A 17,483-nucleotide genomic window follows, 5' to 3' on the forward strand; every position below is an offset into this window, starting at 1 on the left:
CAGGCTTTTTTTGTTTTCGACAATTTGGTTTGCCAAGAGGTCAGTGTGGTCTTCGCCGCCATTTTCACAGGGTAAAAACACACCCAGCTTGTCAGGACCTCTTAGTCTTGGTGGTTCATGCTCTGACTTGGGAAAGGGACTGGGTGTGTGCTATAGGACAACAAGCCCCTCTCGTTTTCCTCCACTAGAGGGAGCCGTTTTAGGGAGGGGAGGGTTCGCTTTAGCACCATGAGGAGGAGCGCTCCACTGCAGGCACCTGGGAGGAGTTCTGCTATAAAGTCTTGTTGGGGTCTCTGTCCTCTAGTCCCACTAGCATGGAGTTGTGCTGGCCCTGCTCCAGCCCTGCAGAGGGCTGCTCAAGAGGTTCCCCAGCGTCAGTCCAGTTCACTGCCTCGTCATTGGACAATGGGTTTAGTTCTGAGGGCTGTGAAGAAACCGGGTTTCGGCTTATGACTAGATCCAGTTTGTTCCCGGACTCCGCTATAAGAGGAACCACTAAGCAGCAGTCAAAGTCTCTAGTCCGGACGTGGTTTATCTGTAGCACAAAGCAAGAATAATATTTATACATACACTTTTTTCTGTATTTTGGGGCCCTATGATTTCCACGATGTGGAAAATGCAGACAGAATTGCATCATCCAGTCATGGAAATGGAATTTACTGTAAAATGCGGAATGCCATAGAACAGTATGGAATTTAACAGAATTTGCCAACATTTAGGCCTGTACACATAATCAGATATCAATATGGACTAGTGTCTGTCAAATAAATTAAATATGAAGTCTGCATTTGATTACATTTTAAAAGATTAACTAGATGAGTGAAGTTTGAAAATGAACTTTGAAGTTGGCTTGAGAAAGTCAGACGAGAAAGTTAGAAAAAGTTTTAAAAGCTTAAAGTTTGAAAGTTTCAGTTTAAAGTAAATAGTTTTAAAGATTAAAGTTTGAATGTTTTGAAGGCAATACAGTCCAATAGATAGATAGATAGCTTACTTGAAGACTTTTTTGATTCCATCAGTGTGAGTCTATGGGGTTTTCCCCAATTTTAATCTTCATTTTTAGGAAAACCGTAAGTCCCATCAGTTAAAAAAGATATAGCATCTAACTTCAGACCAGTCTGAAGGTCTGGGCCAAATTTGGTTTATATAGCTCAAAAGCTCTAGGAGTTGCGTCTCATTTAGTCTAAGTGGAAGAATAAAATATAAGCTTAAATAGCATTTCAGCAAGTTGGCTTTTTCAAGCCAACTTAAAGGTTGTATCAGCGATTTCTAGCCTAAAACATAAAGTGTCAATTTCAGCTGACCTTTCTTCAAGATCCGCTCGCTGCCTGCCCCATAAATTGTCTGTGAAAAAACCGCGTCTCTCTGGTCAGCCTAGGGTCCGAGATATGCCAAAAAAACAATCGGCACTACCAACCTTTCCACACATAAACAAACAGTGTTCCAACCAATCAGCGTCAGGGGTTTGGTGTTGTGGACTTTCCTACTGGTGCAGGGATGTGAGGGAGGCGGAGCGAAAGTCCACAACACCAAACCCCTGACGCTGATTGGTTGGAACACTGTTTGTTTATCTGTGGAAAGGTTGGTAGTGCCGATTGTTTTTTTGGCATATCTCGGACCCTAGGCTGACCAGAGAGACGCGGTTTTTTCACAGACAATTTATGGGGCAGGCAGCGAGCGGATCGTGATGAAAGGTCAGCTGAATTTGACACTTTATGTTTCAGGCTAGAAATCGCTGATACAACCTTTAATTAATTGATGGGACTGCTTCACAGTGGCTCACCTGTAGCAGTCTGTCGTATGGCTTCAGGCCTCCGATTTCAGCAGGGCCACCCGGACGGATATTGTTTACGTAAACGCCCTTTTCCAAGACTCCGTCAGAAACGCTAAACCCGAAGTCTTCAAGGTCCGAGTCCTTCATAAGACTCACCTATGAAGGTGGAGGAAATTATACACATTAAAGGGATAGTTCACCCAAAAATAAAACTTCTGTCGTTAAATACTCACCCTCATGTTGTTCCAAACCTGTAAGACCTCTTATTAGTCTTAATTTTGTTTTCTTTGCTGACAAAAAGTATTCTTGTAGCTTCATAACATTACGGTTGAACCACTGTGGTCACAGACTATTTTAACAATGTCCTTACTACCATTCTGGGCCTTAAATGTGGTAGTTGCATTGCTGTCTATGCAAGGTCAGAAAGCTCTCGGATTTCATCAAAAGTACCTTAATATGTGTTCCGAAGATGAATAAAGGTCTTACAGGTTTAGCACGACATGAGAGTGAGTAATTTCTGGGCGAACTATCCCATTAAAACCTGCTGTATAATCACTGAACTGATCTAGAAATGACCCAAAAAACTGTATTCCCACCTTATGAAGCTCAACCGGGGTGGGCGACATGATGTCTTTGATCTCTTGCTTCATCCTCCTCATGGCGAAAGCTTTTCTGCCGACGTCAGTGGGCAGCGTGTTGCTGCGGTTGGCCTGTGTGTATTGTGGTTTGTTGCTGCCACGTTCCTGAAAGCTGGCCTGGCGGCCAAGATGGCTTCGGGTGGGCGCAGGATCGTGGTTTAGACTCAAAGAGCTGCCCGACATGATGGTGGCCTACAGGGAAAACCATGAGGAATGGAGCTGAGTATGAATAAATATAAGTGCTGTAAAGGTTATAGAGAGAGCAAAACGCACTCAAACACATTTTATAAGTAAAGTTTAGTAGTCAAAACTACTGTTTAAAAGTTTGGGATCGGTATGTTTTTTTTATGCATTTAATTGATCAAAATGACAGTTCATATTGTTACAACAGATTTCAATTTCAATTAAACTCTGCTATTTTGAACTTCCTTTTCATCAAAGAATCCTGAAAACAAACATTAAAGGAGAAGTTCACTTCCAGAACAAAAATTTACAGATAATTTACTTCTATGGTGCCCGCGAGTTTGAACTTTGAAAATGCAGTTTAAATGAAGTTTCAAAGGGCTCGAAATGATCCCAGCCGAGGAAGAAGGGTCTTATCTAGCGAAACGATCGGTTATTTTCTAAAAAAAAAAACCCTCAAATGCTCATCTTGTCTAGCTCTGCATATTCCGGTTCAAGACAGTTAGGGTATGTCGAAAAACTCCCATCTCATTTTTTGTAAAGAATTGTAATATTTATTTAAAAAATAACCTTTTTCTTTTCGCTAGAAAAGATCCTTCTTTGTAGCTGGGATTGTTTAGAGCCATTTAAAAGCTGCATATAAACTGCATTATGTAAGTTTAAACTCATGGACACCAATGAAGTCCACTATATGGAGTGTAATTACTGAAATGTTTTCCTCAAAAAACTATTTCTTTACAACTGAAAAAAGAAAGACATGAACATCTTGGATGACAAGGGGGTGAGTAAATTATCTGTAAATTTTTGTTCTGGAAGTGAACTTCTTTAATATATTAAAAAAGAAAAACAGTCACAGTATTACTGTTTTTACTGGACTTTTGATCAACTGAATGTAGCCTGGCTTACCAACTCCAAACTTTTAAACAATAGTGTATGTAAGTTACATTTACAGTGAAACTTATAAATACTCATTGTGTCAGTGACAGTACAGATGGTGACAATGCATTTCATTAACAGTTTGTAAGACTTTCTGTTTAGTATGTTTACAAGAAGCAAAATGCTGATGGACAACGATACACAAACTTTTAGTAACATGCATTTTTACACACTAATGGGCGGTTTGAACCACTTCGACTTCCACCATGGCAAGCCATGGCAATGATTAAACAAACATTATGAACGGTGGGCGTTTTTTTAGATGTGTCTTGAAGTCCTTTGAAGATGATCTTCAAAAAGAACCTGGTTCTGGTTCGGCTTTTGCTGAGGACACTACCACACAAGACTGAAATATTTCCACAACAATAAGCCTTGCTGCAGCTCTTCCATCATGCTTTGCATGAGCCCACATGCCTTCGTTCTCTTCAATCCACCGTCATTTGCTAGTTTGCGTGAATCTCACTCAAACTGCACGGAATGGGGATTCCAGGTTAATGACAGGTGACCACACAAAAGAGGGAAAAACTCTTCTAAGCTGATGCATTTGTGGTAAGCAGCGTAAAAAAACCATTAAACCGGTGATCAGACATGTAAATCATGCACCTTGACACCACATTCAATCAATTCAGCATGTGAGAAATGAAAACGTGTGAATGTTTTTCGGGCCGTTTCGAGCTCAGTAGTACATTCTACTGACACAAACCAGAGGCAAACACTTTCATCGAATCCAATTAGGGCCAAAGGGTACATTCAGCGTAAAAGGCTTTTGATTTTATCTTGTTTCCACAGACAAGTGGGATGGAAAGTGAAGAGCTTTCAAAGCGATCCCTAACGTCGAGTACTAAAAGCTTCTCTGCGCCGTCGGCTACTCGTGGTCCGCGTTTAACTCAAGGTACCTGATAAAGCGAACGCAAGAAAATCAATCTGCTTTCATGAAACGTTTCAAGGCTGGCCACAAAGCATGTCAAATACAACAATGCGCGACATGACAGCAGATATTATCTACTGTACGACACTGACCAAAAGTAAAATGTAATTAACAGCAACCTAAAGCCATTTTCAAAGAGATTCTTGCTTTTATTTGAATCGTTAAACAGTTCTATCCACATTTTTTGGCCTTTTATAGTATTTAAAGGAATAGTTCACCCAAAAATTACAATTCTGTCATTATTTACAGACCCTTATGTTGTTCCAAACCCAGATTTCTTCCACAGAAAGGGGCATTTTTGACAAGAACACAGTCAAACCCCACAAAATCATCATAAAAGTAGTCCAAATGCTATAAAGGATTAGTTCACTTCCAGAATTAAAATTTCCTGAGAATATACTCCTATGTCATCCAAGATGTCTATCGTTCTACAGCTGAAGGAAAGAAATTAAGGTTTTTGAGAAAAAACCTGAAGCTGAAGGTCTAAATTGCAGTTTTAATGCAGTTTCAAAGAATAAGAAGAATAAGGGTCTTATCTAGTGAAACAATCTGTCTTTTTCTAAAAGAAAAGAAAATGTATTAAAAAGTATGTACTTTTTAACCACAAATCATGCGTGGTTAGATCTTTGGTTCAAAATTTAGGGTAGGATCATCTCATTTTCTCCTCCAACTTAAAAATGGTCTGACATTGTTGTTTTACATTTTTTTGTAAAGGGCGTTTGGCTTTCTTTGCACGGGGTCAGTACTTCCTGCCTACGTAACCCGTGACCTTTCCAACGTGAGCTTTCAAGTCAAGCTAGTGCAAGACGAGCATTTGTGGTTAAAAGTATATAAATTTAGATTTTTTAGAAAATGAAGAGCCTTTGAAGCTGCATTGAATGTGCAATTTGAACTTTCAACTCATTGGCTCCCATTAAAGTCCACTATGGAGGAAAATCTTGGAATGATTTCCTTATAAGCCATTCTTTTTGACTAAAAACAGTAAGACATGAACATCTTGGATGACATATGGCTGAGTAAATTATCAGAAAAAGTTTATTCTGGAAGTAAACTAATCCTTTAAATCGTCTGAAGCCATTGTTTTCTGTGACAAAACAGTCTCAGATCTAATCTCGTGTAAATCAAGTTGGCTTGTAAAAACTCTATTCGAACTTTGCACCAATGAAATGCATTGAATTCGTCACCTGAATTTCACCATTACAGCTGAAGACACTGTGTTGCACATACATGATGTCGAGGCTGATGAGCGATGCTGCCGTGTACTTTCAGGCCGAACTGAATGTGGCAATATTTCGATTCTTATTGGCACATTCAGTTCTCGTTAGAGTCAAGCATCCCACTAGATGAGGATCTGCTTTATGGTGGGAAGAAAACCGCAATGAGAAACTGAGTCACTTATCAGACCGATATCAGTTTGTCCCTGTGCCGTCAGTGCACATTTTCTTCACAGCAGGCCTTGCTGTTAACAGGCGAAGACTTTCACAACTTGTTTTTTCTGAATAACAACATGTGGAACAATAACAATGTGATAGCTAGAAGTAGACCGAATTTGTTCATTAGTCTAATGATGGCAGCCGAGTTTTCAAATTTATTTATTTATTTTTTGCAAGCTCTGATTGAGTGCAAATGTTTTTTAAAGTGTTATTTTGCAAAGAGGTTTGTATTGATGCATTTAATTTCATTTTTTTAAAGAACAATATATGTTGTTGCAGTTAGCTTTTAAAAGCATTATCTGGGAGAGTGAATATATATACATTATATGTATATATGAGAGAATGTTTGAAGTTAAAGGGGTATTAAAATGACTGAAATTAAAAAATAAATGACAAAAAATGACAAATGACAAAAGCCAACTAAATTTAAGCCAAACTAAAAAACAATCATAAATACTGTAATAGTATATATAAAAAATACTGAAACAACCCTGGTTTGAAGTGACTGGATAAGAATTAATTTTTATTTTTTTTTACATATATAAATGTTACTTTAAAAACGGAAATAAAATAAAATAAGTTGAAGTGGTACTAAAATTATTAAAAGTAAAATAAACATTAACTAAAAAAAACAAACAAAACAAAAGCCCACTAAATTACTAAAACAAAAGTTCAAATGAAAACCTAAATATAAAAATAAAAGCTAATTAAACATTAGATTTAAAAAAGATTAGATTAATATTAAATACCAATAAATACTGTATTAGTATATAAAATACTAACAAATACTAAAATAACCTTGGTTTGCTGTGACTGGATAAGGATTAAAAAATAAATAATAATAAAATAAAATAAAAATTCTACATATATAAATGTTAGCTTGCCAGCTAAATGAAATAAGTTTAAGTTGAAGCAGTACTAAAAACTAAAATAAAATTAACTAAATATAAAAAAATAACAACAACAAAAGCCCATAAATAAAATGTTAAATAAATACAAATAGTCTAAACATATAAACATTACCTGGGCAACTAAATAAAATAAAATAAGTTGACACGGTCTTAAAATTACTACAATTAAAACAAAAATGACGTATCATTAGATACTATAATATAAGATATAAGATAATATAATAAAAAAATCAATAGATACTATAATATTGATATATGAATAAATACTAAAATAACCCTGGTTTGCAGTCAACTGAAATAAAATAAGTTGCAGTTGAAGCGCCATTAAAATGACTAAAACTAACAAAAATAAATAAAAACTAAATATTAAAACAACAAAAGTCCACTAAATTACTAAAACAAAATTTTTAAAGAAAACTAAAATATTAAAATACAAGCTAATTAAAAAAATATCAATAGATACTATAATAGTATATACATTAATACTAAATAATACCAAATTCTACATATTTGCACTTACAAGAGCAATTCCTAGCCAAGAAGCATAACATAAAAAAGAAATTAAATATATATATATATATATATATATATATATATATATATATATATATATATATATTAATGTAAATAGTTTTAACAAATTTACCATCACACCTTTAAAATTTACTCAAACATCCAGGTTTTTATGTATATTTTACCTTACATTTTAATTTCGAGTAATACATTTTTTTTTAATACAAAATAATTGTTGAGGACATGACTAAAAAAATACCTTAATACCTATCCCTAAAATAAATGTAAATAAGATTTACAAGTTTGGAACAACATAACTGAATAAATGAAGACAGAACCCGGGTGAACTACACTTTTAACACGTCATAATTAATTTTGAATGCACCCCTAGGATCTGAAGTGGATGCCAATAGTGGTTGTCTGTGAGCCCCCTCCCTCCCCTTTCAAGCAGGCCCCCAGCAAGAGACACTGAGCCCATTAGCACGAGGAGAGCACTTGGGTGCCAGCGCTACAAGCAAAGAGGAAGCCCAAAGAAAGGAAAGGGGTACCAAGATGGCCAGGTTTCTCTTATTCAGAAGCCTGTCTGGCTTGTCCTGGAAAAAGAAGGAGCTGTTACACAAAACCAAGGGCTGGTACAGCATGCTACTGAAAAAAGATCATGTAGGGGGAACTGATGAATGGATAGAGCTGGAGGATGATCGTGGGGAGAGGGGAATGAACACAAACGGGTGCTATTTATTTATTTTTTCCGAGTTACCTCAAGTTCTCTCAAGATCCCGGATTGCCCGCACGTCTCCAGGTCTTCTAAAGCTTGGGACCAGAAGTTCTCCTCCTGGTCTGGCTCAGTCCCGTCGTGCCCCACAGTGAACCTGTTTGAAACACAAATGGGACGTTTCAACCGCTTTGTATGTCAAAACAGCGGCAGTCAATGAGCAGGCAGGCATCACAGTGATGAACGCAAGGGACGACCAATGATCTGTGCAGGCTATGGTGGGGCTCTTGAAGAGAGACACATACAGTACACACACACCCGGTGCGGTCGGACACACTGTGATGGGTGGTGATGTCCTGGTGGATTGTGGGGCTTTGGGTTATGAAGTGAAAGGGCCGGATTGGTTTGGGGAAGCAGTGCAGGTTAACAGGCACACAGCACTGAACCTCACCTGCTGTCTGAGATTAAACCGGTGGGCAGCGTGGATGCCCTGTAATGGGAGATCAGCTTCAATCAATAACACAAACGTCAAACCACTTCAGTGTTTTAGACTTTACAGCTTGTATATAAGACATTTTGAGGGCTTCATTTGAAAAGCATTGTAATACCATTCTTAAATGACAAAGAAATGTGTGTCGGAGAAGATGCGGGAGGTTTTGCATTATGCAGTTGTTTTCATTTAAATAAGGACTGCAGAATGCTGACAATATTTGAAAAGACTGAATGCATTAAAGTTGCAGTAGTTTCTATTCTGTATTTCTAGAGTTTATCTGATATAGATGTGTTTTTCCAGATTGGTTTGTCGTAGTTCCATTTTGTAGTGGCTTAAAGTCAACATGAAATGGGTTTTGCAATCCATTTTTACCTCAGTATTAGAGTGAAACAAACAAAAAAGGGTACGGTGGGGTTTTAAAGAGGCATTGCAAGAAAATATGATAAAATATTAAAAGAGAATTTGTAAAAATATAATTGTAATAATAAAATAATAATAAATCATAATTATCTTCCAAAATGTTTGATAATTATGACAGTTTATATATAAGAAATATAATTTAAAAAAATAAATATAAGATGAAAATATTGCCTTTTTAAAAAAGTAGTTTTTAAAAATAAATTCAAATTAAGTACTAAAATGAATTTTAAAAATGCTAGAAAAAAACTGAAATATTCCCAGGGGTGCATTTGAAATATTCCTCAAAAAGTAGAAAAAAAAGAAAATATAATATAAAAAAAAACAATAAATAATAATTAATCTCCTAAAATGTTTGATGTTTGATAAACATCACTATGAACCAGTGTTGTTAACGTTACCTAAAACTTTATTTAAAATGAAGCTGAAATATAATTAAAAATAAATATTAAATGAAAGATCAACTGAAATAAGTTTTCAAAAAGTAAAAAAAAAAAAAAAAACATTTAAATAATGATTTAAGTTGAAATAGTAAAATGAAAAAAAAAAAAGCTAAAAAGAAAAAGATCTTTGGTATTTAAAATGAAGCTGAAATAAGTTTAAGTACTAAAAGTACTGCAAGTTTAAGTACTAAAATGAAAAAGAAAATAATATGCAACTACAAAAATAAGTAGAAAAAAGAAAATATAAAATAAAAAATTATAATAATTAAACTAATAATAAAGACAATAATATTTAATAATATTACTAATAATAAATCTAACTAATAAAACTAATACATTTCTGTACTTAAAATAAAGCCTGAAATATAATAAACTCTCCCAATATGTTTGTTGTTTGAAAAAATAATAATTAAACCAATAAAATAGACAATAATAAAATGATAATATTACTAATAATTATAAATTTCCCAAAATGTTTGATGTATGACAATCATCATTATATTTTAAATTGAAATCATTATATATAAAAAATAGTTTTCAGTATTTAAAAAAAAGCTGAAATGTAACGTTTTTGTTTGTTTTTAATACATGTAAACTAAAATAATAATAAAATCATAAATAATATTTATATAATAAGTCTCTAAAAATGTTTGATGTTTGAAAATCATCAAAAACGTTTTTTAATCATTTTAAATAATTAATAAAGTGCTAAAAAAAAACATTTAATAAAGCTTTAAGTTTAAGTAAATTAAAGCTAAATAGAATAATTAGGAAAAAAAAGATGAACATAAAAAATGCTGAACCTTGAATGACAATTAAAATAAAAACTCAAAATATTAAAATAATAAAAAAAATACCTAATAACAAATATCATGATAGTATATAAATAATACTAAAATAAAACTGACGTCAATTTTAATACCAAAACAGATCTTTTGACAACTGGTTGCATCTACAGTTAATGGAATAACTGCTCTGATGTGTTAATCCCAATCTGGGTAGTTCCCACTCATCTGCTTCTCAGCCAATCAGCTTCAACTACAGGATGAAAGCTCTGCCAGCTAATTAATATTCATGAGTGCGGCTGATTTATGATGTGTCTACTTTTCAGCTCAGTCCCCTGATTTTGTTCATCAGGTTTGAACTGGATTGTAAAAAGTTGGCACGATATGCACAGACGAACTGTGCACAGCAAGACCAAGGATGTGTGTTAAGTGCTTGCGTAAATGAGGTCAGCTTTGATTTCATGTTGACTTTAAGGCAGCTCAAAGTCACCATTAAATGGAAACCGTACAATCCTGTGAAGAAAACTCAAAGGGTGATCATAACTCTAGTGTCAGCTAAATACTTTAAAAAAGGCCTTATTCCTTCCTAAGAGCCGCTGGCTTCATTACAGCGCATGGGAGCCCTTTACGCCTTTGATCTACAGCACAATGAATCTGAATTACAAATATCCAACAGTACGAGCTAACAAAGAGTAAAGTCAAATCACCCCAGAAACGATCGATCAAAGCTCCAATAACAGCGAGTTTGACAATGCAATGTGCTGCAGATGTACAGCGCAGATCAGTTATCATGACTAAGAGTTTGAAACGAAGACTATTACACACAGAATTCAGAGAAATGTCAGCGAAGACCCACTTAATGTGAATATTAAAGTCAGTTCACTTTTTAGAAATTGTTTTGAAGGTCGTCTTTTGCATTTAATGAATTTGAGAAGTCAACAAAACATTTTTATAGACGTGGTTAAGCAGCAATGGCTTTCTGTAGAGACTGGCAGTAAAGTAGTCTACAATTCAATAGATATCGACACTTTTGGATTAATAAAGTGGTAATAGCTTTTATGGATTAATAATGTTTGCAATGGCAACTGAGTTCATTCCTTCAGTCTGTTTTACTCAGAAGCTTGTGTACTTAGCTAATGTAGTATAAAATCCTTTCAATGAATTCAAGTCATCACATTAACCATCAAACAGACCTGGCGGCCTTAATATATTTTTAATATCTCCCCCCCAGAATGAAGGTTTTCTCATTATTTATCCATTATTTGTCACTATTTTCCTGTTGTTCCAAATCTTTTTTTTTTTTTTGCTTTCGAACATCATAATTGATAGACTGTCAAGGGCCATAAATGTTTCATGGATAAAAACAACAGCAACAAGATGGTGATGAGTAAATAGCGAGCTATTTGTTATATAAGCTTGATTGTGTATTTAAAGTGTTCTGTATGATTTACAAAGAGTTTGTTGATGTACCCGCTAGCGCTTGGCCTGTCCCATTCGTCCACGCCGAGTCCAAAGTCGGGCAGGATGTTGTTCCTCTGCCGGCTGCTGTTCACCGGAGAGAGGCTGCCGCGGCTGGGTTTGGCATTTCTCCACTCATGGCTGTGGAAACTGTAGCCCGATGCTTGGAAACCCGTGGGAGCTAAAACAAACACACACAAGCAGAGTCCACAATTTATGTTTTGCTGTCTCTGCCAATAGTGGGTGAATTTAGAAAATGTATTAGCCATAGATATTTCTTATTTGCTGTATTTTAATATTTAAATACAGATAAAATATCTAAATGATTCCCAATTCTGATAAAGTAGAAAATTATTACAGCATAACTACAATGAATGAATAAATTATAGTAGTAATAATAGTATTAAGGCTAAATTCAATTTAGATAAAATTGCTATATGATTTATTGAAGCGAAATAAATAACTAAAGTAATAATAATATGAATTATTATTGTTATTATTATTAATGCTAATATTAACATGGACACTGATGAAAACAAGCTGTTTTAGCTCAATTCAATTTAGAATAAATAGTGGAATGATTTAGGTGAAACAAAATAAATAAATAATAATAATTAAAGATAATATAATTAATTATAATACTATTTGATTGAATCAAAACTAATAACTAAGATAATAATAATAATAATAATTAATTTATTATTATTATTATTATTAACATGAACACTCACGAAAACAAGCTATTTTAGCTAAATCCAATTTAGAATAAATAGCTAAATGATTGAACTGAAAAAAATTAATAAATTACAATTATTAATAATAATAATTAGAATAATACTTAATAATAATAATAATAACAGTTGAACTAAAATATTTATTTTCAGTTGAAATAAAAATTAAAACTAAAATATTAAAGAAATAATAATAACAGTATTATTAATAATCATATTATTAATCATTTATTATTATTAGTAGTAATAATAATATATATTATTAATAATATAAATAATGATAAAGAGCTAATTTATATTTAATTTTGAAATCAGTTCTACCAAAATATTTATTTTCAGTTGAAATAAAATAAAATAAATAATACTAAAATATTACATAAATAATAAAAATAATATATTCATAACAGTTAAATAATAATATTAATAATTATAATAATCGTTAATTAAGTATAAAGATATAAAAAGTATAAATTCAGTTAAGTTAAAAATAATTATTTTCAGTTGAAATAAAAATTAAAACTAAAATATTAAAGAAATAATAATAATAATTATTATTATTATTAATAAAAAAGACAATTTAGATTTTATTTTAAAATCGGTTGAACCAAAATATTTATTTTCAGGTAAAATAAAAATTAAATAAATAATACTTAAATATTACATTTAATAATAATAATAATAATAATATATTCATAACACCTAAATAATAATAATAATAATAATAATAATAATACTTAGAATTAATTAATAATAATAAAAAGCTAATTTAGATTTGATTTTAAATTCTGTTAAAATTAAATATTTATTTTCAGTTGAAATAAATTAAATAAATAATACTAAAATATGATAATAACATTAATAATAATACAATATTACATAAATACTACTACTACTACTACTAATAATATATTCATGATAGCTAATAATAATACATTTAGATAAAATAGCTATATAATTCACTAAAACAAAACAAATAACTAAAGTAATAATAATAATTATAATAATTATATAATTATTATTAATAATAATATTAACATGACCACTGACAATAAGAACTACAATAAGCAATTTTAGTTGAAGTAAATGTAGAATAAATATAAATGATTCAACTGAATTAAACATAACTTATTATTATTATTATTATTATTATTAAATAATAATTTTATTTCAGAGAAATGCTTCCAATTCATTTGTTATTAATACATATAAGCATTACTCCCACGCTTTCTCGTGTATACACATATTAGTGAAAAATTGCTGAAATAACAGCTTGTTCATTGATTCTCAAGGTTGAATTGCCTACAAACATTTTTCTGAAGTGTGAGTGTGAGGAGTAAGATTTATTTTATTTTAGATTCAATTTTAAATTCATTTGAACTAAAATATTTATTTTTAGTTTTAAAACAACTAGCTAAACAAATAAATAGCTTGACAAAATGAATTGCTGTAGCTCATGCTGAAACGACCAGTCAACTGGCAAGGTTGCAATGCTACTTGCATTTGGCACTTGGCATGCACTTTTGTACCCTGCACACAACATTAGCCTGCTGATATAGAAAAAAAAAAAAATATCCAAAAATCAATTTGACTCTGAATGAGACAGAAAAAAAAAAGCAATGGCAATAAACTGTTCCCAAAAGACAGACTACACGTATGCATTATGCCACACTCTCGCACAAGAGCTCCCGGATGCACAGGTTCCCAGGCTCCCCTCATTAATCTGGCTCGAGTGCTGGAGGGCAGGGTGAAGACTATAGGGAGAGCAGAGAACAACATGCTAGCTGTGTTCACACACTCATCTCCGGAGGGAGCCACAGCATTGTGTTTCATACGCTTGGCTCTGATTCTCCCTCGGTGACCGCCGCCAAACGCTGCATAGCCTCAGGGCTTTAAGATTCACCAGCTATTCAATAAGGATTAAATGCTTGTGATTTGCTCACCCCTCAGGGCTGGAGAAGGTGCAGGAATCCTTAATAAGGCTCTCAATAGTTATTTTAGTGTTACGTCCCTTATTCAAAGAAATAAGTGTTGGAAATGCTGAATGATGATATGTTCAGACATTAATATTCTTGTGAGCTGCGCATGGGCAGCCGCATGCTACTCATGCTGCTCCTACGCAGACAGCAATGTGCAGAAGCCAGAGACAAAAAGGCAAACAAAAGCAGCAACAATGTCTCAAAGATGAGTTAAAATGTCTGGCTGCATGTGTGGAATTTAGGATCTTGTGCATGGAAAATGCACAGTGCTAATTAATGTGCGAGCGGCGAGAAAAGGACAACCGCGCTGAGTTCATAGTGGCAATAAATGTCAAAAATAATGACTATTATTATATACATACAGAAGCGTGTTATTTTATATTAGAATATTGCATTATTATTTTCATGCTTTGCTTTCTAAAGGTCCTGGGTAATAAGACATATGTGACCCTGGACCACAAAACCAGTCTTAAGTCGCTGGGGTATGTTTGTAGCAATAGCCAAAAATGCATTGCATGGGTCAAAATTTTGGATTTTTCTTTTATGCCAAAAATCATTAGGAAATTAAGTAAAGATCATGTTCCATGAAGATTTTTTGTAAAATTCCTACTATAAACATATCAAAATGTAATTTTTGATTAGTAATATGCATTGTTAAGAACCTAATTTGGACAACTTTAAAGGTGATTTTCTCAGCATTTTGACTTTTTTGCACCCTCAGATTCCTGATTTTCAAATAGATGTATCTCGGCCAAATATTGTCCTATCATAACAAACCATATATCAGTAGAAAGCTTATCTATTGAGCTTTCATATGATGTATATATCTCAGTTTTGTAAAATTTAACCTTATGACTGGTTTTGTGGTACAGGGTCACATATATCAAAAAGACAAAACAGGTTATTTTGGAAAAAACAAGAGATAAAAATATCAGTAAGTCATAACTTTTATGACGGTGTTAATATATTTACATCAAATATTTTTAACAAATATATGAATATGTACTTATATTATTTTATTATTATTATTATTATTTTTATAAGAATATTTAAACTATATATATATATATATATATATATATATATATATATATATATATATATATATATATATATAATGAATATTTGTTATATATTTATTATTATTATTATGAAGACACCTACCAAATATATGTTTAAAATGACAAACAAGTCTGAGATTATAAAATAATATTATAAAATAATAATAATATTTTATATCTAAATATTTAAAAACAAATTATATATTATATGTAAAATAAATATTTTTTGAAAAAGCATTAATATTTATTTGTTAATATATATACACACGCACGCACGCACGCACATCATGAATATTGTTTTATTATTATTTTTATTAATAAAGATGTCTACCAAATATATTGTTAACAAAGAGTCTGAAAATAATCTAAAATAATAGTAAAAATAAGAAGAATTTAGATATAAAGATATTACTATTTAACAATTTTTCTTTTTACTATTTAAACAATATTTTTGGAAAATATCATGAATATTTATGCATTATTAATAATATTTAAGATGACAACTCAATAGATGGTTAACATTTTTATTATTTATTATTATTATTAATAATACAAATAATAATATTGATAATAATTTAAAATGCCTACCAAATAGATAATTATCAATGACAAAGTCTTTAAAAAATAAAAAAAACAATTCTATATACATATATAGAATATATAATAAAATGTAAAAAATGATTAAATTATATTTTTTTATATATGTCTACCAAATATATGGTTAACAAAGACTGAAAAATAAAATACATTTTTTAATTATTATTATATTTCATATATGAATATTTAAACCAAATATTTTTTATTATTAATATATTTAAACAAAATATCTTGGGACAATATCATGAATATTTATGTGATATATTATAATAATTATTATTTTAAGATGGCAATCAAATAGATGGTTAACATTATTGTTTACTATTTTCTTTAAAATGCCTACAAAATAGATGGTTAACAAAGACACACAAGTCAAAATGTAATAAAATTCTAAAATAATAATAATAATGATAATAATAATAATAACAATATTTTAGACATAAATATTTAAACAAAATATTTTAGAATAAATTAGTATATATAATTAGTATATTTAAACGTAATATTTTTGGAAAATATCATGAATATTTATACGTTATATTACTATTATTAAGATGGCAACCAAATAGATGGTAAACAATGACACGCAAGTCTGAAATGAAAATAAATCTGTAAAATAAAAACAATATTTAATATATAAATATTTAAACAAATTTTTAGGAAAAAAAAAAAAAAAAAAGATAGCCTATACAAGACGGTTGAGATGGTAAAGCTTAGGTGGCCAAAAAAATATGTTGTACTCAGCAAGAACAAAAATGAGATTGAATATTGCATTCAGGTAGACCATTAATCGTCTTAGACGTCAGACATATGGTTTCTTTAACTTTCCAAGGTATCAAGTTCAGAGTCAGCTTTGGCCTTATCTCTGGATACAGCTGTACTGGTTGAATCCCAAGAGAGCCAATAGTTTGCCAGCAACCTTAAATTTATGCTCTGTCCACATCATCCATAATTTAAGGGGCAGATTGCTGCTCCCTGTGAATGCTTTCTGTATCTCTGCAGCCATCTGAGATTCATTTATGTATGGAGCTGCGAGAGAAAGAGAGCAGTGCTGCCTGAGGGGGGAGAGCAACCGTATGAACCTGTTAACATGAGCGGAAACTGTCTTTCCACCCCATCAGACCGAGAGACACGTGAAATAACATACAAGATGAAAGATGCTTTTGAGGAGGTGCATGTCAGCCGCACTGGGATGAATTAATCATCTCTATAAATTAAAAATGACTGATGAGATTAAAATTATATTCGTAACTACAATTGCATTTCCAAAAGGGAAAAGTGCTTGCATATTAACTGTTGTTTTTATCATTATTACAAACAATCAAAAGATCAATTTAAATTTATATATATATATATATATATATATAAAATTTATGTATTGTGTATATATATATATATATATATATATATATATATATATATATATATATACACATGCATATATTATAATATACATAGTAATAATGTCAATATAACAAAAACAAATAAATAAATGAT

At 31.7% G+C, this 17,483-nt stretch overlaps 1 protein-coding gene across 1 annotated transcript; it reads right to left on the reverse strand.

Annotated features, from left to right (window-relative positions):
- Window positions 1-271: 271 nt before the first annotated feature.
- On the reverse strand, window positions 272-14,128 carry LOC141332788 (glutamate receptor-interacting protein 1-like). The gene is made up of 8 exons (XM_073837747.1): window positions 14,002-14,128; window positions 11,634-11,802; window positions 8,477-8,515; window positions 8,071-8,182; window positions 7,862-7,906; window positions 2,368-2,601; window positions 1,781-1,927; window positions 272-535 (listed from the first exon to the last, which is right to left on the reverse strand). Exons 1-8 carry the CDS (start codon window positions 14,126-14,128, stop codon window positions 272-274), a joined length of 1,137 nt encoding a protein of 378 aa, XP_073693848.1.
- Window positions 14,129-17,483: the final 3,355 nt, after the last annotated feature.

Source organism: Garra rufa, chromosome 4 (assembly GCF_049309525.1).
Source record: "Garra rufa chromosome 4, GarRuf1.0, whole genome shotgun sequence".
In the NCBI taxonomy this organism is placed as follows: domain Eukaryota; kingdom Metazoa; phylum Chordata; class Actinopteri; order Cypriniformes; family Cyprinidae; genus Garra; species Garra rufa.